General features: G+C 40.0%; 2 protein-coding genes across 2 annotated transcripts in view; one reads left to right on the forward strand and one right to left on the reverse strand.

Annotated features, from left to right (window-relative positions):
• LOC513969 (ankyrin repeat domain-containing protein 26) overlaps window positions 1–24594 on the forward strand; it is a 79858-nt gene that overhangs the window by 53474 nt on the left and 1790 nt on the right. The window contains 12 exon segments of the mRNA XM_059892862.1: window positions 408–559; window positions 2003–2173; window positions 3909–3942; window positions 4216–4346; window positions 5970–6263; window positions 6973–7156; window positions 10273–11205; window positions 13056–13126; window positions 13892–13985; window positions 18988–19143; window positions 19908–20122; window positions 21343–21571. Coding sequence (XP_059748845.1) covers window positions 408–559; window positions 2003–2173; window positions 3909–3942; window positions 4216–4346; window positions 5970–6263; window positions 6973–7156; window positions 10273–11205; window positions 13056–13126; window positions 13892–13985; window positions 18988–19143; window positions 19908–20122; window positions 21343–21571 — 2664 coding nt within the window.
• Window positions 1–24594, reverse strand: part of LOC132346864 (uncharacterized) — a 186561-nt gene that overhangs the window by 32133 nt on the left and 129834 nt on the right. The gene's annotated exons all lie outside the window — the stretch shown is intronic.

The raw sequence follows: 24594 nt of genomic DNA on the forward strand, positions 1-24594 counted from the left end.
GAGAGAAGAATGTTTCCTTTCTGAGGCGCGAAGGTGTCACATCCTCTCCATCCGGCTGTTTAATGGAAAATCCAGGTGGTAAAGACCAAAGAGCACAGATTTTGTGTCTTTGTCTTTTTATTTCTCTGTCTCTGCCAGTCAGATGGGGAAGACTGAATATAAATAATTGCATCTTATTAAGAATGCCATTTTTGAAATTCTGGGAATTTTGATTCTTTTCCTCAAACAGAAAGGAGCAGATTTTACAAAGATTTCAGTGACTTGTAAGTGATAAAATTAAAATAAACACAAAAATATTTTTATCACTTAAGTTCAGGGCGAGCACTGAGTCAAATAATAAAATTGAAAACAAAGATCTTTATAATCAATACACAGCAATTATTCTTAGTGTCAAACTTCCATTAAAGGTTGAAGAAGAAAAGAAGCACAAAAGCAGTGAAGTGGAAGTATCAGAGAACGTATGCGATGCTGCTGATGAGAGTGGATCGTTTCAGCAGAGAAAGCGTGGAGGAAACAGCAACCAGGAGTTTCCTGCTATGCAGAATGAGGGTTCTGATAGGTAATCCTGTATCAGTATTTAACAGCACATCCCTTCTTATGTTCCTATAAAATAATTTCTAACTTGAGCTAATGTTTGTGATGTACAGATTTTATATTTTACTAGAGATACGGTTATTTTTAATACTCTTGTCCTTTAGCCTTATTACTAGAGTTCCTTTGTTAACATGCCACCATGGTACATATTAGAGTATTCTGAATTTGACTGCATATTTGCCTTACTCAGTGTGTTGTATATTTAAATGTGTTTTGTCACTAATGAGCATCCTTTCATTTCAGTCTGAGGGCTCCTCTCAGCGTTTCTCATGAGGCGGGACTAGTGGTGATGAACTCCTCAGGTTTGCTTTGTCTGGGACAGTTTTTATTTCTTTCATTTCTGAAAGACAGCTTTTCTGGAAAGAGTCCCTTGGCTGGCAGGCTTTTCTCTCCTAGCACTTTGAGTGTGTCCATGGAGGAGGCCAGATTGCTGATGGTGGCGGGAGACCCCATGAGGCGTCGGTCTTTCAGCCGTGAGGCTGCTGTCGCCGCATCATGCGGGTGGTTTAAAAGTGAGCTCTCCTCCCCTGGCCAAATATTTCCTTGGTTTCTTCTTTCATGGTATATGTGCCTCATGTCACTTAAAATACCACCTAAATTAAGTGTGGCTTTTTTCTGTGAATTCTCTTTTTCATTTATTTTTGGCTGCCCTGGGTCTTTGCCGCTGCAGTGCTTGGGCTTCTCAGTGTGGTGGCTTCTCTTGATGCTGAGCGTGGGCTCTGGGGTGCTGGCCTCAGTAGCCGTGGAGCATGGTTTAGTTGCCCCATGGCATGCGGGATCTCCCCTGACCAGGACTGGAACGCCTGCCCCCTTTATTGGCAGGTGGACTCCTAAGCACTGGACCACCAGGGAAATCCCTAAATTCACCACTATTATATTTAGTAGCAAAATAAAAAATATAGTGTAAATCTACTTATGGCTCCCATGTCTAAGAGTCAAGGCGCTTAGCCAGGGGACTCCAGGTTTGCAGTGTAGCCCTTGAGGTTCTTCTCAGTGTCTTTCCAGATGCATCTCTCTCCTTTCTTCCATGTATTTTGTGCTCTTCCTTCCAGGTTCCTCGGAAACAACCCAGATGCCCTGTGCCTGATGTTTGTGCTCACACTCGAATCTCCAAGTAGAATGATTTTCTCCCTTTTCTGTTTCTCATGATCTCCTCTCTTCACTTCTTCTGCAAACCCTTCCTTATTTCACTTATCACTTTCATATGTCAACTTTTATATATCATATTGTATCATAATCATATCTGTGTTTGAAGGAGGAATTTGTTTTCTTGCATATGGTTGGTACTCTATAACTGTTTTGTGAATTAATAAGATGGGTAAGAGTTGGAATTTTATAAGAATTGTTTTTTTATTCTTTATCAGTTGAATTATTAGAAAACATTGGCTTTTTTGTGGACTTTTTAAAGTAGCGATCCTGCTGTGCACAGGAAGGGAGTAAAGAAAAAGAACGATGACAAATGGACACCGGAAGAACGTGTGATTGCACCAAAATTTGAAAAGACCGATTCACTGACTGGTGGTCTGCTGCACGTGAATGATGATGGCATTTTAAGGGAAGTGGATCAGGGTGATGACAGGTACATTCTCCCGATTCCTTGTTCATAGGGGAAGAAATGTTAGCACTGAATACTTCTTCTGGAAATACAGCAGCATTATACAGTGCTCAGGCCAAGACAAGAGATTGCTCAACTCTAGTGGACGAACACTGCTGAAAGGTTGAGGTGAGGACCAGTGCCTTTGGCCGGAAGTCATTTCAGTAAATAGTCCCCTTGGAAGCTGGACTGTAACGAATACACGAAAACATTCAGTAGGGAATATTATTGGGACAGGCAATGAAGAACTGGATGGTAACTGAAGAGGAATGTGGAGTTCACAGGTGTTTCTTGTTTTATGTTAAGAAGGTAGCTTCTCGAGTATGTATGCTCTTGGAAATGAGCCAGCAGAGGGCGTGTTATTTAGTTTAGTCTTGTTTGCTTTTCCAATACTAGAAAGCTTATTGATTGTATGACATTATCTTTAAACTACTACAGTAAACTAATTGTATGTAATACTTCTGTTCATGTATAGTTTTATGGTAAGGGCTTGTTCATTGGTTCCAAGTGTAGTATTCCTATGTAATGGAATATGCAGATGATTGCTTAAGTTAATTCTATCATATATGGATTTTCAAAAATTACATAATTGTGAATTTACACACACTTAGGCTATACTGAATAGGATATGGTCATTCCTTGATGATTCTAGTTGATAGTAACATGGTGAGTAGCTATGATTTTGTAAGGTGCTCTGAAACATCACATCATATTAACTTCATAGTTGTTTATAGATTCCAGGGAAAAGGGGAAGATTTTGTTTATATTCAATAGAAAACATTATTAGCAGTCTTTCACAAATTATTCCTTTTGCACGACAAAGATCTAAATGACAGAACCCGTGCTTCCTTTACTAAGCATGTCATTAACACGTATTGTGTGCTCAATACATGTATGTCAGATGCATGAAGAATCAGCAGAATGGGTGAATGAAGGCCTATTGATGAATTTCTTTACAGAAAACAAAACTGTATTGACAGTAGATTTGCAGGCTTGCCTACCTCTGAAGTCTTTAATTTTTGAGAAATGTTTTAAGATTCAGAAATCATTATTTATAGCTATAACTAGATCTGAAATAATCCTATAGATTCATTTGCTATCATATTACTTAAAAAGGCTTTTCAATATTACTTTCTCAGCATATTTTGGAAGAGCCGTGTTGAAGCCAGACTTCCTGGGTTTGAATTCTGGGTCTGTTTGTGACATGCTGAGTGGGCCTGGGCACGTTCCTCAGCCTTTGTGTGCTCCATTTCTTCCTGTACCCATCTCCCAGAATGACTGTGGGGATGAAAATGCCTTTAGGACATGGCAAGTGCTTCTAATAATGCATGGCTGATGCATAGGACGTCCTCAAAAGCTAATAGCTTGGTTATTCAAATGGGTTTCTTTCTTAGAAGGACTGAAGGAATACCTCCCAGATAGGTTGTATTGCCATAAAAGTTAGCTCTTATGGAAAAGGACAGGTGCAAAAACACTGGTATAGTTTCCTATCATACAACGCAAGTAACTTTATGTTTTTGCTTTTCCTTGGATCTAACTTTAATACTTTATTAATATTACGGATATATTTTCTGTGTCCTTTAATGCTGCTCTTATTTATTTCTGCATCCTTTATAGACAATTACTTGCCAATGCAAAGAGTTTATATGAAAAAGTTTAGGTATTGTTTGTATTTTTGAATATTTAATACTAGCCTGAAAAGAATCATTTGTTCTTTTAGGCCTGCAAGGAAAACACCGTATGAAAAGAAGAAGGTATAGTAAAAAAATGAACTTTCAAAAATATTATCCTTGTCGAAAATACTTTGTCAAAGGAATAGTGGTAAAATAGAAAATCTTCCTTTGTTGTAGAGAAGTTTACTTTGAACACATCATTCAGAAACACTGTTGATAAAGTTATCCTTTTGATAAAAATCTCTTCTTTTAAGAAATGTCTGTTTTTGTTTTGTACAGTTTTATCACCTCTGTACACTTGGTATATTTATACATATTTTAAGGACATTGTGAAACAGTATTGTTTACGTGTAGGTCAAAGAACAAATTAATTACGTGAATGACCTGGATGACTTAACTCAGTCGTCTGAGACTGTTTCTGAGGATGGCGATGGGCTTTACTCTACGAATTCCTCGTTGGAAGTAGAACCTCTCGACGTGGGGCTGTAAAGGTAGGCCCGCAGTGTAAATGTTAACGGAAAGCCTGTCTGTGTGTAGAGGAGTGATATATGCACACCTTGTCAGTCTGCTCTAGAGCCAGGGATATGCTACGGTGCTGTGCATCCCAGAAGTTTGTTTTGCGTTAAAAGGGCATGAACGTGAGTGTATACTCTGAGCCACACGCCTATGATCCTTCTCACTCACTGTACCTTCTGTTGACTCTTCTTTCCTGTGCCCCTACCCACGGTCAGGTCAGCATCATTTTCCTCCTAGAGTCTCTGAAATAATCTCAGGACTTCTTTCCCTGCCACTCCACCTGGCAGAACCTCGGTCTGCACAGCAACTGTAATTATTGCCTATTTGTAAACATTCAGGTCTCATCATGCTACCCCCTTGCTTCAAGCCCAACTGTTGCCTCTCTTTGCTGTGTGGTTAAAGGTCACAATTGTGTGGTTCCATTTGGTTTGAGTTTTCACCCTTCTTTCTACATGAATTCTAGAATCAGCTTGTCAGTTCCCTAAAATGTCTGCTGGTCTTAACATTTTCATTTTCTTTCAGTTCCAAATACTTTGTACTTTCTCTTTTCATTACCTCTTTGATCCAAGGGTTATTTAGATCTGTGTGACTTAGTTTCCAAATATTGAGAGTTTTCCAGAGATCCTTCTGTGCTCTTGCTTCTCATGATGTATTAGGTGCATCCAGAGGGGCCCTGGGGCTAGGGCTGATTATTTCCTGCCTTCGAGGCCAGACCTTGCTGACTACCCTGTTCATTCTGCTGGTAGGTAGGAGTGTTTCCAGCCTGGCTCAGGAGGCTAGATAGAATCCCTGGGAGCATGTGAGCTCCAGGCATGGTTTCCTGTAGTCTTTTCAGACGGTCTCTCCCTGGTCTCAGGCGGTTTCTCACACATGTGCACTCTTCGTTCCTCTGCTAAATACCGAGGGGCTCCTCCTCAGATCTCCGGGGTCCTTTTCCTGTGTTCCACTCTCTCCTCTCCACGGTTCTGACCTGTGATCTCTGCCCGTGTTGGTTTCCCCAGACTCTCAGCTTCATTACCTCCACTTGGGGAGTCTGGTGCACTAAGCTGCCATCCCTTCTCCCCATGTCGGGGCCTGGAAATTCTCTCCAGGCAGTGAGCTGGGGCGTTCCTTAGGCTAACCTCGTGTGTTTCCAGGATCATTGTCCTTCATTCCCTGAAGTCCTTTGTCATGAAAATCATTGTTTAATGTATTTTGTTGGTGTTGTTTTTGCTCGCTCCACTCAGGAAGGTAAATCGGTAGCTGTTCACTCTGTCTTGGTTAGAAACACATGGCAGCTGGAGACTGTCCACAGGGTTGTTCCTCCTACTCTGATCCCTACTTCCTGCTCGTCCTTCATTTCTCAGTCTGACAGCTCTTCCCCAGGGAAATCTTTCCTGGACCCAGTCTGTGTCAAGTTCTGTTATGTGATCATAGAACTCTCTTTTCTTAGAGTATCTATGTGAGGTCACAATCATTTGATTTGTCTTTCTCTTGTACTAGACTTCAAGCTAAACAAGAGCCAGGGGCGTCTGTTTTATCTTCAGATCTTAGAATAATGTCTTCCACATTATAAAGAATATTTGTTCATTGCCTGGATGAGTAACTGAAAGGCACAGTTCTTTATATTCAAAAATTACTCACATAATTTTTTTGTTTGTTTGTTTCTATCTTTGTTTTGTTCATCATGCAGATTCTGGTAGCTTGTTGAAAATTTGGGATGCAGTTTTTTCCTGTGAAAGATTAGTAGCTTTTCAAAGAAGCCACTGTGAACTACTTAGAGAGAAAAATCACAAAATGAAAAGTAAGGTTCGTGGGCTACAAAAAGAGCTGTCAGAAAGCAAAGAAGTAAAATCACAGTTAGAGCATCAGAAAGCAATGTGGGAACAAGACCTCAGCAGCTTGAGGTACTGTACATCTCGCTCTTAAAGAAATACTTGAACTGTTGTTTTGTTTAATACTGCAGAGATGTAGGTGTTCTATAAGGACTAACTTAGCCTCTTGGATTTTACAGGAGAGAAAATGTATTGTGGAGTGTGAAATTCTTGGAAATAATATAGCAGGTTCTTAACAGTGAATGCGTCTAATAACTTAATGTATATTTTTCCAAATCATCATTTTCATGACCATACAGGAGTCCACCATAATGGAAATCCCATTAGTTATTTACCAAATTAACTTTCAGTTGTTTTTCACTTTTCTGTATTGTATTTAATACTGCAAGGAACATCTTTTCTATCAATTCATTTCTGCCTTTTTAATATATTTTGAATACATTATTCTTTAATAGTATTGTCTTATTTGGTTAAAGTATGAGAAGTTTTCAAAATGTTTGTGATCTATATTTCTAAACTGTTCTTCAAAAAGTTTATATTACTTTAAATTCCCACCCACAGATGTATGAAGTAGCCATTTTTCTCAAGACAAAATAAAAACAAAGTTTCATGCAATTTGATTCTTAACCCTGTGTATGAAAACAGTGATCATTATTTAGTGTTTTTCATTGTATTCCCCCCATTTTTATTATTTTAAACATTGTGAAGAGGGAACAAAATTTATTGCAGCAAGAGTGAATAATCCCATGATTTTCTAAGAAGAGCTCTCTAAATTTTTCAGATTCACCTTAAAGCAAGAAGAAGGGAATAGAAGAAATTCTAATATGTTATATGAAAAAATGAGGGAGGAGTTAAGAAGAAAACAAGACGAATATAGGAAAGAAATTGAAATGAAACAGCAACTAGAATTCACTCTCCAAACACTCAAAAAGGAACTGAAGACTGTGAGAAATAATGGGAATCAGGTAGAGTAATCTGTGGTGAAAATTTCAAATTTCTAACACTACATCATCAATATTATTTATAATGTCCCCCTTTATGTTGGAAAAGTACCATTTTACTGAGTATTGTGCCATTTATTTAGTGTTAGAGGAAATTTTAGGTTACTTTTTAAAAACAAAAGCAAAGAAATTCAAAATTCCCCAAGTAACAAGGCCAGAAATAAGAATTCTATAATCCTGAAATGCTGGGTGCAGTTTTTCGAGCAGAGAGAGGAAGAGGTCACATCAGTAGCTCACACAATAGTTACTGAGAAACCACAGGGTTGAGATTGGTGTAGAAACTGGAGGCTAAGCTCTCCACTCGCCTCAGGCGACAGATCCTTCTGCTTTGAGGGACCATTGGCGAGTGAATAGGTCTAGAAGAGAAGGGGCATGGGGAGGGAAGATGGTGCCTAATTTTACATCAAGTTACCTCTGGCCTTCAATCCGGCAGGTGGCTGAGAGTCGTGGACCCCCTCCCTCTGTGCCTGTCAGCCCTCCAGGCCACCTGCCTTGTGAACAGCTCAGAGCTGGCTCCAGCTTTCCCAGCTGGGTTCTCCCTCACAGCGGAGTCCTCAAGGACAGGTGTTAACTGGCATCCTCTAGAAGTGCAGGAATGCTCCCCATGGGATTTTTTTCCAGCAATTGGTAGAAACCAAACACTCTCGAAATTGATTGTCCTTCATTCTGAAGAGTTGTCGAGTGGCATCTCAAGCAGAGGAATTCACTCCCCCAGCCGATATCCCTCTCAGACACGGACCGGGTCCCGTCCCTGAGGTCCTAGCAGCAGATCTCCCACAACGAAAACCTCTCAGGGAGAGCTGGGGAAAGTACTATTTGTAATTCAAATCCATTTGTCTACCTCAGTCAGGTAGGGACATACAATGGCCTCGTCCAAGGAGAGGCCTTCAATATTTTCCATAGGAATTGATCTCAGATCCTTCAGGACTGTCTCAAAGGAGTCGGGACCCTGATTGTGGTTTAGTCCAGGCAGACCACGGGTGCGCCCCCATCGACTGTGCTACCCGACCAAGTCCCTCTGCTTTGGGGTGAGCGTGTCTGTCCCTCCATGCACGTCATCATCTTCAGTGTCTGAATCAGAGTCCGTTCTTGGCTCCACTGTCATTTCTTTAACCAATATCCTGTCAGTGACACTTTCACATCATTTACAGTTTTTCAGTTTGTAAAAGCTGCAACATCAGTTGTAAAAACACTTTTGAACACTTTAACAAGTTTTAGAATACAGTTTTAAAAGTCCCCCTCCCAACAAGGGAATGAAAATCAAAAACTCTTGTTACTAATAGTAGGTATTCTGGTATTTGGTAGTGATTTCCCTTCCTTGATAGATGATTATGTTAGTTTATCACTTCCACTGAAGGTAAGGAGGAAATCTATAGGCAGTTCAGAGACCACACTTTGGAAGTCATTCTTGTACTTGTAGAAAATGAACCCTCTGCTCTGTGTAGTGTCCTGTGTCAGTACAAGGAACTTTTGAAAACAGTGATAACATATGCCATAGTATACATTTAGTGATAATTGTGTTTCTCATTGTATTTCCCCCATCTTAGTATTTTAAACAGCATGAAGAGAGAATGAAAGTTATTGCAGCAGCAAAGAATCTCATGATTCTCTAAGAAGAGCTCTCTAAATTTTACCTTATTTACCATTAGTGTATATATCATGAATGACATAGGAGGATTATTTTGTATTGATATGTTTGTACTAGAGAAGTAACTGTGATTTGATGTAAGAGGACTAACAGAGTCAGAAGACCTGGTGAAAAGCCTACAGCTTACTTATATAGTTTTAACGTCTTCCTTTCCAGAATCATTATAGCTAATGAGTTAGTTGAGGTTTGTAGAAGTGCTTAGTACAGTTGTCAAAAGGCATAAGTCTGTAATTGCCTATTAAAATGTTAGAGAGGTAGCATATTCTCAAGAAAACAATTTCTGTACAAAATATAGTCTATTTATATATAGAGAGAGCTAAGGCTTTTGCTGTGAAGTAGCTGTATAGGAGCTTTAGATGCAGTGTTTCTAAAGGTAGCGAGTGGTGGTGTTTATCGAATCAGTTGATTTACAATATTGCGTTAGTTTCAGGTATACAGCACAGTGATTCAGACATATATGTACATGTGTGTGTATTATATAAATGGGGCTTTGCTGCTGGCTCAGACAGTAAAGAATCCACGTGCAAAGCAGGAGACCTGGGTTCGATTCTTAGGTTGGGAAGATCCCCTGGAGAAGGAAATGGCTGCCCTGTCCAGTATTCTTGCTTGGGAAATTCCATGGACAGAGGTGCCTGGCGGGCTACAGTCTGTGAGGTTGCAAAGAGTTGGACATGACTCTTTGCATACATACACATCACACATGCATATTCCTTTTCAGATCCTTCTTGTAGAATATTAAGTGTAGTTCCTAATGTTGTACAGTAGATCCTTATTGGTTATTTTATGTACACTTGTCTATATATAATGGTGTATGTTAAACCCAACCTCCCTATTTATCCCTTCCCCTTCCCTCCGTTCCCCCATGGTGACCATAAGTTTGTTTTCTATGTTTGTGGGTCTCTTTCTGTTTTGGAAATAAGTTCATTTTAGATTCCACACATAAGCAGTATGATATAAGATTTGTCTTTGTCTGACTTACCTCCCATAGTGTGATAATGTTTAGGTCCATCTCTGTTGATACAAATAGCATTATTTCATTCTTTATCATGGCTTAGTACTTTTGCATTGTATAAATATTCCACATCAGATGCAAGTTTTAAGTGTAGTCAAATCTATAAATCTTTTATTGTAAGCCTTCTGGGTTCATTGTGGTTCAGAGAAAAGCCTTTTCAGTTTTGAGCTTCTTGAAAAGTCGCTTGGGATTTCTTTTTCCTTTCATGGATTCATTGTCTTCAATTAAGTTTTTGAACCTTTGGAAGTTTCTGCTTGTATGAAGTTTGAGGTTTGTATCAAACCTTATTTTTCTGGTTGGAGAGCCACTTGTTGCAATCTTTTCACTGTATAAACATACAGGTTAGTGTTTCATTTTGGAGGAAATAATGAAACGTCATTTTATTGAGTACTAACTAAAAGTCTCCTTTGTTTCACTTAGGTTTCTGGTAGTGGGAGAAAAGCAAAAGATCTGTTACACAAAAACCACATGCTGCAGGATGAAATTGCCAGCCTAAGACTGGAAATAGACGCAGTAAAAAATCAGAAGCAGGAAAAGGAGAAGAAATATTTTGAGGATATTGAAAATCTTCAAAAGGCAATGAAATCGAAAGAGGAAATATTAACAGAGACTATATTCCAGTATACTGGTCAGCTTAATGTCCTGATAGCTGAGAATACAATGCTCAAATCTGAGCTGGAGAACAATAAACAAAGCAAACAGGCACTGGAAACAGAAGTGGAATCCTACCGTTCTAGACTGGCTGCTGCCACACACGATCATGATCAAGGTCAGACATCACAAAGAGACCTGGAGCTTGCCTTCCAGAAAGCAAACGACGAGAGGTTATGCTTGCAGGACCAAATGAAGTTGGATGTGACTAAGCTGAGAAGTAACAGTGAGATGGCTTCCCAGCAACTTTCTGAAGTGGAAAGTCAATTCAATAAGCTAAAAATCAAGCTGCATCAGACGAGAGATGATCTCAGAGAAAAGACTTTGATGTTAGAATGTGTCCAGAGAGACCCAAGCCAAGCAGAGTGTCAAAAGCAGGAAATTGAACACAAGTATCAGAACAAACAAGGCAAAGTGAATGAATACCTTAAAAAGCAGGAATCCTTAGAGGAGAGATTATCTCAACTCCAGAGTGAAAACATGTTGCTCCGACAGCAGGTGGGTGATGCACAAAATGGAGCCGACAGTAAAGAGAAGACAGTCATTGGCATCCAAGACGAGATTCAGCAGATCATGAAGAAAGTCCATGCTGAAATTGAGGAACAAGGTCTGATGGTGATGGGAAAAGACAAGGAGTTAGTCAACGAGTGGAATCCTTTAGAAGAGAGACCTTGTCAGTATGAAGATGAGAGAGCAGGAGAAGTAAGTATCCAGAAGAAGTAATTCTCAGACTTCCTGAAAGAAAATTCAAAATGATTCTTGATCCTGGCTAAATGGTGAATCCAGGTGAATTAAAAAATACACAGGCTGTGAATATATGGTCTTTAAACAAGCCTAAAAGCACACCTTGTATCCAGCAAATAAAAATTAGACCCAAGAGATGCTTCACTTTGAGTGTAGACATCGTGTCGCTTGTGAAATGTTAAGAGATTCAGTTCTAAATTTTTAATATAGACAGGTATTAGTAATTTAATCTTTTACTATTAAGATAATAATTTTAATCTTTATGTTACCACATGTTGGTAAAATGATGAAGCAGACAAAAGAAATGCTCAAACCTAAAATGAATAATCTGAAATTAAGCTTCGGTTACATGGATTACCTTGACAGTCAATTGCACGTTTCCCAGATGGTATCACTTATATATAGTACTTTGGCTCCAGTAGCTTGTCATACCTTTTTGTCATAGTTGTTGGTATAATTTTAATTTTATTCATGTAAATTTGAATTAATTTGGAGAACATTTCAGTCTTGAATCATTTATTCTTATGGCCTCTCAATTCTTTAAAGAATTGTCACTAATTGATAATTCATTGGCAAGTCATTTAAATATACTTGTCATTAATCATAATCTGGGACTCAAGTGATGAGCTTTAACCAAACTCTTCTTGTTCTAATCTTCCCACTGCTATTTATGCTATTAACTTAGAACATGTTTACAATTTGCTCATAATTCTTATTTTAAGGATCAATTACTATCATCTGAATACCAGATTGCCCAATAAAAATGAAGGGTGGCAGGATTTGAGAGCAGCAGGAATGGAGTGAGTCAGGGAGAGGGCTGTAGGGGCTGAGGTCCAGAGGCAGGTGGAGGCCAGGTTATCAAGGCTCCTCGAGGGCCATGGGAGCAATCTCATTTGTTAAATTTGATTTTTCTTTTATATTGGGGCATAGTTGATTTATAATTTTGTATTAGTTTCAGATGTACAGCAAACTAATTCAGTTATACATGTATCCATTCCTTTTCAGTTCCTTTTCCCAGGTAGGTGACTACAGAATACTGAGTAGAATTCCCTGTGTTCTCCAGTAGGTCCTTATGGTTAGCCAAGGGCAAAGGTGGGGAGGAGGGATAAATTAGGAGTTTGGGATTAACATAGACACACTACTAGATATAAAATAGATAAGCCACAAGGGAATGGCCTCATTTTTTTGCTGGGATAGGAACCTGTTGGAAAGATCTGAGGACTGGTTAGAATATGTGAAGATCTCTGAAGTTAGTCAAAGCCTCTAATAAAGAAAGAGGGAACATGCTCCACAGGGTGGAATTTTCCAGCACTTGCTGCACATTCACACCCGTTTCTTTCTGGTTGTGAGGTGGTGAAGCTCTGCAGGTTTATCGGGAGGGGCAGGGCGTGGACAGCAAGTCTGCATCTTTTGTCTGAGTAACTTAATATCAGGAAGGCCGGAGGGTGGCCCCTTCTGTGTCTGTAACCAGATTCAGTGAGGAGGGAAAAGAAGGTGAGCTGCTGTGTGTGGTGATGGTTTTCAAAGTCCATATGTTGGCGTTATCTATTATTTGGGAAATCTGTTTTAAAGTATGGATGATGATGTATTTGAGTGCTAGAGGAGAGGTCAGTAACGTACACAGGGCAAACAGTAAATATTTTCAGTTTGTGGACTGTAGGGTGTCTGTTGTAACAACTCAACTCTGCCGTATGGCAGGAAAAGAGCTGTAAACAATGTGCAGATGAAAGAGACAGAAAGTGATGATGGCGGATTCGCTAGGTTATCAGTAGTTAAAACAGTTGTTTTTCCTTTTTTTCTCTTTTTAGTTGCAAGAAGCACAGGATCAACATGTAGAGGCCATGAGATGTGCTGAAAAAACACAGGATCACATCCAAAAGTATGATGTAAAGCAACACAGAAAACAACTTAAGTATAGAGCAGATAAACAGTATAAGACGAGAATTAAATCAGATAATAGATACATCACTGTGAAGCTGGGTGACATTTCGGCTTTGAGCTGTTTTGAGATGCATATTTTCCCCCATTATTTCCATATTTTGCACATTATCCACAAGTGAAAAGTGAAGTGTTAGTCACTCAGTCGCTTCCAGCTCTTTCTGACCCCATGGATATAGCCCACCAGGGTCCTCTGTTCATGGAATTCTCCAGGCAAAAATCCTGGAGTGGGTTGCCATTTCATTGTCCAGGGGACCTTCCTGACCCAGGGATCGAACCTGGGTCTCCTGCATTGCCGGCAGTTTCTTTACCGTCTGAGCCACCAGGGAAGCCAATTGTCCACAAAACACAACTAGAAAAACAGTACAGTTGCCAAATCATTTACTTTTCAAAATTCTAAGATCCTGTATAATTGAACTACAGATGTTTGTTCAGAAACAGTGTGGTATTTTAAAAATCTGTGTGTGAAGGACTTCCTTGAGAGTTCAGGGGTTAAAACTCTGCCTTCCAAGGCAGAGCATGTGGGTTTCATTCCTGGTCGGGGAGCTAAGATCCCATGTGACTCACAGCCAAAAATCCAAAACATAAAACAGAAGCAATGTTGTAGTAAATTCAATAAAGACTTTAAAAATGGTCCACAACCAAAAAAAAAAAAACAAAACAAAACACCATATGTGAGAATAATTATTTTAAATCTGCATTTTAGACTTGAAATTGAAAATGCCGAGTTACAAACTACAGTCAAAAAGCAAGTGGGCAAAATTGAACACCTTCAGAAAAACCTGTTAAGTACAAGATTGGTAAGTCAGCTTCTTAATTTCTGTCATACTGAGGAAGAATTTTAATTTTTTTACTAGTAATATATGACAATATTTTGACAGTGTGACAAATGTCATTGATTAAAGAGTTTATTGTATTTTTACAGATATTGTTTGCTACTGGTAGCATAATTCCTCTTTATAGAAGAAGTGGACTGAATTCATAAAATTAATGATTTTTGTAGTAAGATTTTAATTTAAAACATTCTGAGAATCCAGTTGAAAAGCAATATTTTATATAGACCACATTTTGTTTCTTTATTCCTCTGTCAATGAAATCAGGGTTTTTCCACTTTCTGGCTATTGTCAATAATGCTGCCATGAACATTGGTACACAAATATCTGTTTGAGTCTGGAAATTTTAGCAATGATTTGATTGAGAATTCTGAATTTCTCTTGTAATCCAAACCCTTCTGTGAAATTTTAGAAAATGAATCATTTTTAATATTGCAGTTTGTTCTCTTCACCAGGAATGAATACTATGTCTCTATAGAACAGTTCTTTCTCAAAGAATACATTTTTTCCTTTGTTGATTTTTTTTTTTAAAGAGGTGGGGTTTGCATGGGATTTTTTTCAAAGATTATTTTAGTAAGATGTGATTTAACAAAACCTGGAATATCTTGAACCACTGATGAAAATTAGAGCATCTTTAGAAAGTAAAATGTAAATATAGCCACACTTTAAAAAAGTTTCATTAGCATTTAGTATTTTATGTGTCAGTTCAGTTGCTCAGTTGTGTCCAACTCTGCAAACCGATGGCCTGCAGCAAGCCAGGCTTCCCTGTCCATCGCCAGCTCCTGGAGCCTGCTCAAACTCATGTCCATCGAGTCAGTGATGCCATCCAACCATCTCATCCTCTGACATCCCCTTCTCCTCATGCCTTCAATCTTTCCCAGCATCAGGGTCTTTTCCAATGAGTCAGTTCTTCGCATCAGGTGGTCAAAGTATTGGAGCTTCAGCTTCAGGATCAGTCACATGAATATTCAGAACCGATTTCCTCTAGGATTGACTGGTTGGATCTCCTTGCAGTCCCAGAGACTCTCAAGAGTCTTCGCCAACACCACAGTTCAAAAGCATCAATCCTTCGGTGCTCGCCTTTCTTGATGGTCCAACTCACATATCCATCCGTGATTACTGGAAAAACCATAGCTTTGACTAGACAGACCTTTGTCGGCAAAGTAATATCTCTGCTTTTAATATGCTGTGTAGGTGGGTTATAACTTTTCTTCCGAGGAGGAGGCGTCTTTTAATTTCATGGGTACAGTCACCATCTGCAGTGATTTTGGTGCTCCCCCAAATAGTCTGTCACTGTTTCCATTGTTCTCCCATCTATCTGCCATGAACTGATGGGACTGGATACCATGATCTTAGTTTCCTCAATGTTGATTTTTAAGCCAGGTTTTTCACTCTCCTCTTTCCCTTTCTTCAAGAGGATCTTTAGATCCTCTTCGCTTTCTGCCATAAGGGTGGTGTCATCTACATATGACATTGCCGGAGAAGGCAATGGTAACCCACTCCAGTACTCTTGCCTGGAAAATCCCATGGATGGAGGAGCCTGGTAGGCTGCAGTCCATGGGGTCACTACGAGTCGGACAAGACTGAGTGACTTCATTTTTACTTTTCACTTTCATGCATTGGAGAAGGAAATGGCAACCCACTCCAGTGTTCTTGCCTGGAGAATCCCAGGGACGAGGGAGCCTGGTGGGCTGCCGTCTATGGGGTCGCACAGAGTCAGACACAACTGAAGTGACTTAGCAGCTGCACCTTGGGCTTCCTGTGAAACTTTGCAGGATGACACCTTTAACATTCTTTTGCTCTTAAGATCCTTAAAGGAATCTGAGGCACCACCTTAAGTCTTTCCAGGGTCTTACACTTACAGTCTACAGGTTTTACCTTTAGACCATGTTTTCCTGGCAGCACCCTAGATTTGATCTTAGCCCAGAAGCCATTTCTGTCCTTTAGCATCATGTGACAGTTGGGCATGTGGAGATGCTGTAAAGGGGATACAGTATTGAACCCAGTGAGTCCTGGTTCCTTTATATTGAATAATACTTTTTAATTTTTCTTAGGCTTCCCAGGTGGCTCAGATAGTAAAGTGTCTGCCTGCAATGCAGGAGACCTGGGTTCAATCCTGGGGTCAGGAAGATCCCCTGGAGAAGGAAATGGCAATCCACTCTTGCCTGGAAAATGCCATGGGCGGAGGAGCCTGGTAGACTACAGTCCATGGGGTAGCAAAGAGTCGGACACGACTGAGCGACTTCACTTTCACTTTCTTTTTAAATTTTTCTGATAGGTTATCCCTCTCATTGATTTACTTTCAGCTGCTTCATGGCAAGAGCCTCTGCCCCCCATGTTTCAGTGTCAGTTTCTTCTCTTGCCTAGAAGCTGACACCTGCAGCATCTTCAAGGACCATCAGGCTTCTGTGTACAATGTCATGAAGCCCATTGGGTTTTCATTTCTTTCTCTGCATCCATTCGAGTGCCACTTACCTCCGGCTTCAAAGGCATTCTCACATGTTTCAGTTCTTTTTTAATTGCAGTACCTCATTTGGGGGCATCACCGACTTGATGGACACAAGTTTGAGCAAGCTCTGGGAGTTGATGGTGGACAGGGAAGCCTGGTGTGCTGCAGTCCATGGGGTCACAAAGAGTCAGATTTGACTGAGCGACTAAACTGAACCTCATTTTTAATATCAGTATCTGTGCCAGTTATTTATTGTTAACAAATTGCATTAGAAACCACCTCAAAGCCTAGTGACTCAAAACAGCATTTCCTTTGTTCACAAGTCTGCCTTGGGGCAAGTCTCAGTGAGTGAGCCCAGCTCATTTCTTCTCCAGTCGCATCAGCCAGGATGTCGTGAAGGTGGGGACCAGTCATCTGAAGACTTGTTCATGCACACGTCTGGCAGTTAGAGCTGGCTTTTGGAGGGGACATTAGGTGGGGTGGTCAGTGGGGACACTGACATGTGCTCAGTATGTGGCCTTGCTTCTTCACAGCATGTTGCCTGATTCTAAGAGTTGGCTTCCCCACAGAGCAAAATTCAGAAGCTATTTAGCTTTAAAACTCACACAGCAGTTTCCCCAGACTCTGTCCAGGAGTGCCAGGAGCCGGCATATTGTATATTGAGTGCATATTGCATATTGAGTGCAGCACTTTTCAGGATCTGGAATAGCTCAACTGGAATTCTATCACTGCCGGTAGCCAGCATGAGGAACTCCGCCCATGACAAAGGTCATGAGGAAGGAGGCTCGGCATACGCAAAGGCGGGATCGAGCTTCAGGAGTCCCCCTGGAAATTCTCGAGCATCTACCCCCAAAACCAGAGTCTGCCTACTTTCTGCTTTGTGCTTTCACCTACACCTCTGACTTTACAGGAGGCTGTCCCCCACTACCTCTCTCTGAAAAAAGAGTTAGCTTACAGTTCCAGTTAATAATTCCTGGGTGTGACAGTGTTTAACTTACAAACTCCTTTGGAAATCCTCTAGCCTGCCTGAATAGGTTTTTCCGGCCACATGTGATTGTTCAGAGCCTCCCAACTGTGAGAGGCAGGAGATGTTCTAAACTGTCTAAACACAGATTCTTTTGAGTAGTTAAAAGATTGATAAGAAATTGTATTGGTGAAGGGATTTTCACTTGTTGGGCCAAGGTTTGCTGCTAAGTTTCCATATCCCTTACCTGCTGTGTCCCTGGCAGTGTATTGATTAATATAATTGGTGTAAGTAGTAGCTTTAATGTTTGTAACCTGGGACCCTTGAGTTAATTCTTTTTCTTGTTATAGCCCACCACACCTTTGCTCTGTAGGAATGCAGCTTTATCTAATGTTTTTGGAGGGTGGCTCCTGACCAATCACCTTTAGAGAAAAATAAGTTTTCTGAAGAAAGGGTCTTAAAATGTTAACAGGCCTCCGGGCCAGAAGATGATGCAAATCACCTAAGCTTTTGCATATGATAAGTTTGCAGGAAGAAAGCCTGGCTTGCTGCATGACTCTACCCCTTCCCCCATTATCCTCTATGTATAACTTAAGGTATAAAAACTACTTTGGAAAATAAAGTGCAGGCCTTGTTCACCAAAACTTGGTCTCACCATGTTGTTCTTTCTCTTACCTTCTGGCTGAATTATTCAGCCTCTTTTCTCCACTGAATTTCCTCACTGAGCTATCCTTATTTCAGCCTCTTTTCTCCACTGAATTTCCTCACTGAGCTATCCTCATTCTATTACTCTTTATATCTTTGATAAATATTTAAATAAATAGGTCGCCTATGCCATCTCTCCTTTGAATACCCTGGATCAGCCGGGGCTGGACCCCGGCACAGGAGGAATCAGTTACTAGGACTAGCACATACTTGAGGAGAGGGAATTTCATGAGCAAAGTGTCAAAGAATTTGTAGAAGAATGAGGCATTTTTTGTTGTTGTTCAGAAAAATGTATGGATCATCTCACTAAACTCTTAGGAGATGGGATTTCTTTAACCCTGTGAATCATTTTTCTTTGGAATGCAATTCAAATTAGCAAAAACTGTTTGTAGTTCAGAAAAAGGCTTATTGGATTAGAATCCATATTTAGTCCTTAGAGTCTTATTTTCACAATCTTCTTTTGGGAGGCATTTATTAACTCAGCCCTAGATAACTCAATACAGGATACCTCAAACTTCTTTAAAAACCGTGGGACAAGCTGCGGGAAGGAGTAAGAGACATTCTACTAAGAGGTGACTTGCAGTCATTCTATGGAGGAAAGATAGAAAAGTATTACTGTAGAACAGTAAAAGAGTGTCAAATCAAGTGCAAATGTTTTTAGACTAAGATGATAGTGAAGAATATATTTTGTGACTCTTGGTGGTTTGAACTTCTTTCTTGATTTTTTGAGTTATTCCAGGTCCTACATTCTACAATACAGATACCATCATATGAATTTGATCCTCGGTTTGAGTTAGGCGGTACTCAGTCCACTTCCCTCAGAACCAAATGGTATTGTTTTCTTCTTGCAGATTGATCATCTTCCAGCAGAGCTAGAAACTGCATGTTCACAATGTCTGCACCTGGATGCAAAAAATCGAGTTCTTCAACAGGAGTTATTATCAATGAAAGGATGGCAGAGGAAATGTGAGAAACTAGAGAAAGAGAACAAGAAGTTGCAGCAAGAGGTAGTGAAACTCAAAACTCATATAGAACTGAATATGGTAGAACACACTCAAGTTGAGCAGTATAAATGGGAGATTGAAGAAAGAGCAAGACAGGATCTCATAGAGAAATTAAAAGAAGTCAACCTATTTTTTCAGCTTAATTTGTTGATCTCTCATGTACTTGAGTTCACCTCACTGTAAATTACATTTTAGATGTATCAGCTTATATGTTTCCTCTACTTCCCTTAGAGCAGTGTGTTTTGTAGATTTCTGGAAGGAAGGGGGCACTTGTTTCTCCTTGTAAATATTTCAGTTTCCATCACAGTTACCAGTAAATTGATCTTTCAGAATGCTTCTCACTAGAGAATCCTTTTACTTATAAGACCAATTGGTATAAAACAAGACTATGAGAATGAAAAAAAATATGTGGTTTAGAACTGGTACCATCCTCTTGGCATTATTCTTAAGTTGTCTTGTTCAATTTCTAAATTTTCACTTCATCCTCTTAGTCTTTGAATTATCCGGTTCCTTAAGTACTACTATAACATTGATTCCACATTAATTTTATAATTCAGATTTAATTCATGTCACATTGACGATGATTAATTTAAAGTTCCACTTTTCTTATTTTCACGTTTAAAATCGCTCTCTGAATTACTGATTCAAAACTAAATGGGACAAATAATTATATTTGTCCCATAATAATTATATTAATAATATAATTATAATAATAATTATATTCAGGTTATAATCATTAAAAATGTATCTTTTAAAATTTGACTTAGATACGAGCAGCATCTCAAGAAAACTTACAGCAGGTCCAAGAGGAGCATATTGCTTCCATAAGAAGTCAGATGGAACTCAGATTTAAAGACTTGGAATCTGAACTCTCCAAGATGAAAACTTTTCGAGATTCTAATAAAGCAGAGTTGGAAAAATATAAGCAACTCTACCTAGAGGAACTAAAAGTTAAAAAGGCATTGGAAAAAAGACTAGACAAGTAAGTCAAAACCCAGAATCACAGAAAATAAATTTAGTCCATTAACTTCTCTCTGAAGCCTAATTTTTATAGAGCCAGGTTCCTGAGGTTAGTAGGAAGTGAAGGCTAACTGATAGTCACTGCCTGAGGGCGCCCTAAGAAAAATGAGTGATAGGGTATCCTTGTAAGTTTCCCTACACTAAGTAAAAGCAGGCTTGTGAAATAGGGGGAATTCACACAGGGGTGAAAGGCCGGGTAATTCACAGAGTGGCTGAAGCTAGCATGGTGACCTGACTGAGGGGCGTGTGGAGGCTGGAGAGGGCAGATCCCACCTGCAGTGCCGACTCCAGGTTTCTGAAAGCAGAGCGCCCCTAGGACGCCTTTCATAAGCCAAAGAGCAGACAGCAAAGGAGCGGGCACCCAAGGACGGGCTCTGCTAGTCGATGCCCACACTGAACATGCACAAGGGAAGCGCAGCTGCTCCCGGACAAGGACAAGGCTCGGGGCTGCGGCGACTTGGTGCTGGGATGTGGGGGCGGCTTCTGGAGAAGGAGCTCGGTGGGGCCAGTCTCCCTGCTTGGGAGCACGATGCCTTCACTGTGAAAACATACACTAAACGCTGCTTAGAGCTTTTGCCTTTTTAAATGAAACCAAAAATTCTCTTCAGATTTTTTTTTTTATTATGAAACATAGCTGCTGATGCAGGCCCTTGGTAGAAGTGAAGTAACAGAAAATGAACTTTGGAAAAGCAGGGGATACTTGTCATTATTCCTGGGGCTGTTTTAGCCCTTTTGTCACCTACTGACTTTCTCATCCTCCCTCGAGATTGTGGCTCTAGGTGATTCCTCAGAGCCAAATGCTTAATTTCTCCGAGGTCATGAGAGAAACGTATGTGCAAGGGTGGTGAAAGGAAGCACTTGAACGTGGCTTGGTGGGATGGGGTGTTTCTTCATCCCTGAACTGTTTCCTGGAGGCAGGTGTGTCCCAGAGGCAGCAGGTGTCACTGTGAGGCCACCTCCCTTTCTCTCCTCTCCCAACTGTGACTTGTTACTTGAGGAGCCCCAGACACATGTGCACTTCTTTAGAGCAAGGTTACAGCTATCATTGTTTACAAGAGGTCTGCTCTGTGTTTCCGGCGTTCAAACGGCTTAATGGGACATTCCATTTACTATATGGCAACTTAACAAATGCAAGTCATTTAGGGAAGCGTGAATGAAATTGGTGTTTTCCATCTTCCCCAGGACTAATGAGAGGCTGGCAGAGACGAGCACCAAACTTGAGGTGGAGAAACAGCAGAACAAGTCTTTACTGAGCACTCTCACCACGAGGCCACTCCTGGAGCGCCCTGGCGTTGGAAATTTCAATAATACTCTAATTTTCAATTCAAATCTTTGTCCAAGAGCAAACCTAGAGTTTTCTACCTCAGTTCCACTCACTTCAAATAGCAGCATGATGACTTACTTGCTCAAGGTTAGTTCTAATATCTTTTTTTCCTTGGGTTTCAGATTTCTTATATGATTGATTCTTGGTTTTAATCTGAACTTCTGAGATGTTTATTTGACTTATGCACACTAAGTAAAAGCCATAATTAATGAACATTTTGATTGTTTTTCCCCTAGATTTCTCGATTTTAGAAATACTTATTAACTTCTTAAATTTCTTGAAAATCTGGATTTAAATTCTACTATAGAAATGAAACCTTATTGCCAAGTAACCGAAAGTGTACTTTGAGATGTTTGACTTACTTTCTAATTGATTTCACTTTGGCGGTGGTTCAGAATCATTTCCAAGCTCTGCTGCACCCACCGCAGTTTTTCTGCCTTTAAGCATAAGTGAATGACTGGCGTCTAAACACTAACCACTTATGGGTGATTTTTTATTTGAACAAATCCTAGATAAATCCTTTTTATGGGTTAAACAAACTTGTAATACTAAATCAAAAGATTAATTTCTAGTTTTAGATTATCATTTTTTGTCATTTTCTTACAAAGAGTACATCTTTAATTACTATTTTACTGACAGAATTTTGATTTAAATTTCTAAAACATATCTTGCTGAGCAGTTGTAGGATGTTTCTAAGTTAAATCAAATATTTAAAACCTGTAAATGAACTCACTTTTGCCTCTGTCTTGACATTACCTGGATGAATGATGACTGAGATAGTAATGACAGGGAGTCTTTAAATTGGAACTAGTTTTCATCGTGTAATCCTTGTGATTAAAATATCCAGTCAGTGCACATTAGTTTATGGTTTTGATGCTGTTTTCATGATGTTGGTGATGCAGAGAAAAGTTCAGTTCAGTTCAGTCACTCAGTCATATCTGACTCTTTGCTACCTCATGGACTGCAGCACGCCAAGCTTCCCTGTCCATCACCAACTCCTGGAGCTTACTCAGACTCATGTCCATCGAGTCGGTGAGGCCTTCCAATCGTCTCATCCTCTGTCATCCCCTTCTCTCTCCTCCTACCTTCAATCTTTCCCAGCACCAGGTTCTTTTCCAATGCATTGGTTCTTCATATCACGTGGCCAAAGTACTGGAGTTTCAGCTTCAGCATCAGTCCTTCCAGTGAATATTCAGGACTGATTTTCTTTTGGATGCACTGGTTAGATCTCCTTGCAGTCCAAGGGAGATAGACTTTTCCAACACCACAGCTCAAAAGCATCAATTCTTTGGTACTCAGCTTTCTTTATAGTGCAACTCTCACATCCAGAGAAAAGTAGCCCTTGTTAAGTGCCGTCTCAACCTGTTTTCTCATTTGGCTTCTTGCCATCATAGAAGAGGAATCCAAGGTTTCTTTGACACCACTGCAGCTACGTTGGATCTTAGTACTTGAGAGCCGTGAACCTGGAGGATGTGCTTTAGCTGTGCAGTCACAGCGGGCCTCCGAACACTTCATCCCAAGTCAGACACTTCCCCATGCAGGCCTAAGAGGTGGAAGCAAATGCTTGATCCCTGTCCCTGGGGCAGGCTGCCTACTGCAGACCCACGTTCACAGTGCTGTGGGCACATACATCTTTTCAAAGAAGAGATTCGGAACCAAGCAAGCACTTCTTAGTTTCTTCTCCCAAACTCACCTGTTAGGTAAAACTCCCCACTTCCATGAGGAGACTAGGAGTATAACACCTCCCCTTGAAACTTTAGGCTGAGGAAATGAAGTTCAACTGCAATTTCTGACCGGATTTAGATTATAGTTGAGATTACACTCATACTTTTTTGTATATACTAACTAATGATGAGAGCTTGGATAGAAGTATGCTAGACAGTAAAGAGCGGAGAAGGCAATGGCACCCCACTCCAGTACTCTTGCCTGGAAAATCCCATGGACAGAGGAGCCTGGTAGGCTGCAGTCCATGGGGTCACTAGGAGTCGGACACGACTGAGCGACTTCCCTTTCACTTTTCACTTTCATGCATTGGAGAAGGAAATGGCAACCCACTCCTGTGTTCTTGCCTGGAGAATCCCAGGGACAGGGGAGCCTGGTGGGCTTCCATCTAAGGGGTCGCACAGAGTTGGCCATGACTGAAGTGACTTAGCAGCAGCAGCAGCAGCAGACAGTAAAGAGAGATCTGTTTTGTGTTTTACATTTTGTCCTAAATAATGCAAAAAGTGGGTAATTCATTTGTTGACGAATTTTAATAAGCCAGGTTTTTATTTACCTGGAGGAAACGAACATCCTTTTGGGAATTTCTTTAGTTTTGGCCTGCTTGATTCAACTAAAGATTTTCTCCTTCAAGTTCCCTGTCCTGTGTTTAAGAAACTATTATGCTGTGTAAATTAACTATATTGACTGCTACAAATAGGAGTTAGATAAAAATTTATTCTTGTTCATGCCTTTAAGACATATAATTTAGTTCGAAAGCTACTATGTCATGTCATGCCAGAAGCATTATTGAACTATATAATAAGGTTTTACATATTCATTTTCTCTATGATTTAGTTAGAATTTATGTGTTTTTTTCTTAATATGAGGAAGTAGCTGGCATAAGACTCTGGACTCAGTAAGAAGGCCGTTGGCTTTGTTACTACTTTTGTAGAATTAGGAACTTTGACTAAATCAATGACTCTCATACCTTAAAAAAAAATTTTTTTTTCAAAATAGACAACCTTTCTTTAAAACAAAATGAAACAAAAACTGTTGCATGGAACTGTGTTATATAAAATGGAGACAAGTATAGAGCCCTTTAGATAAGGAGCGTTCAGAGACCTTGGCAGCTGTGACTTCTGTTTCTCAACTCTGCAGTGACCCCCGTGGGACCTTCTCCCTCTATGAGACATAGTTCGGAAGCTAGCACTTATGAGAGAATTCTTCTCACTAAACATCTTCAGAATTAAATCTCGCTGGTACATTGTTTTCTTGTGTATAATCTTCTCACCTTTCTATGTTTTCCTTAAATGGAAAAGTTTAAAGAAAATTGCAGCTGTGTTCTCCTTGTTAACATTCAACTTCAAACTCCTTCCTCCATTTGAACATTACCCTCACCTAGAAATCAA

This window comes from Bos taurus, chromosome 13 (assembly GCF_002263795.3).
Source record: "Bos taurus isolate L1 Dominette 01449 registration number 42190680 breed Hereford chromosome 13, ARS-UCD2.0, whole genome shotgun sequence".
Lineage (NCBI taxonomy): Eukaryota > Metazoa > Chordata > Mammalia > Artiodactyla > Bovidae > Bos > Bos taurus.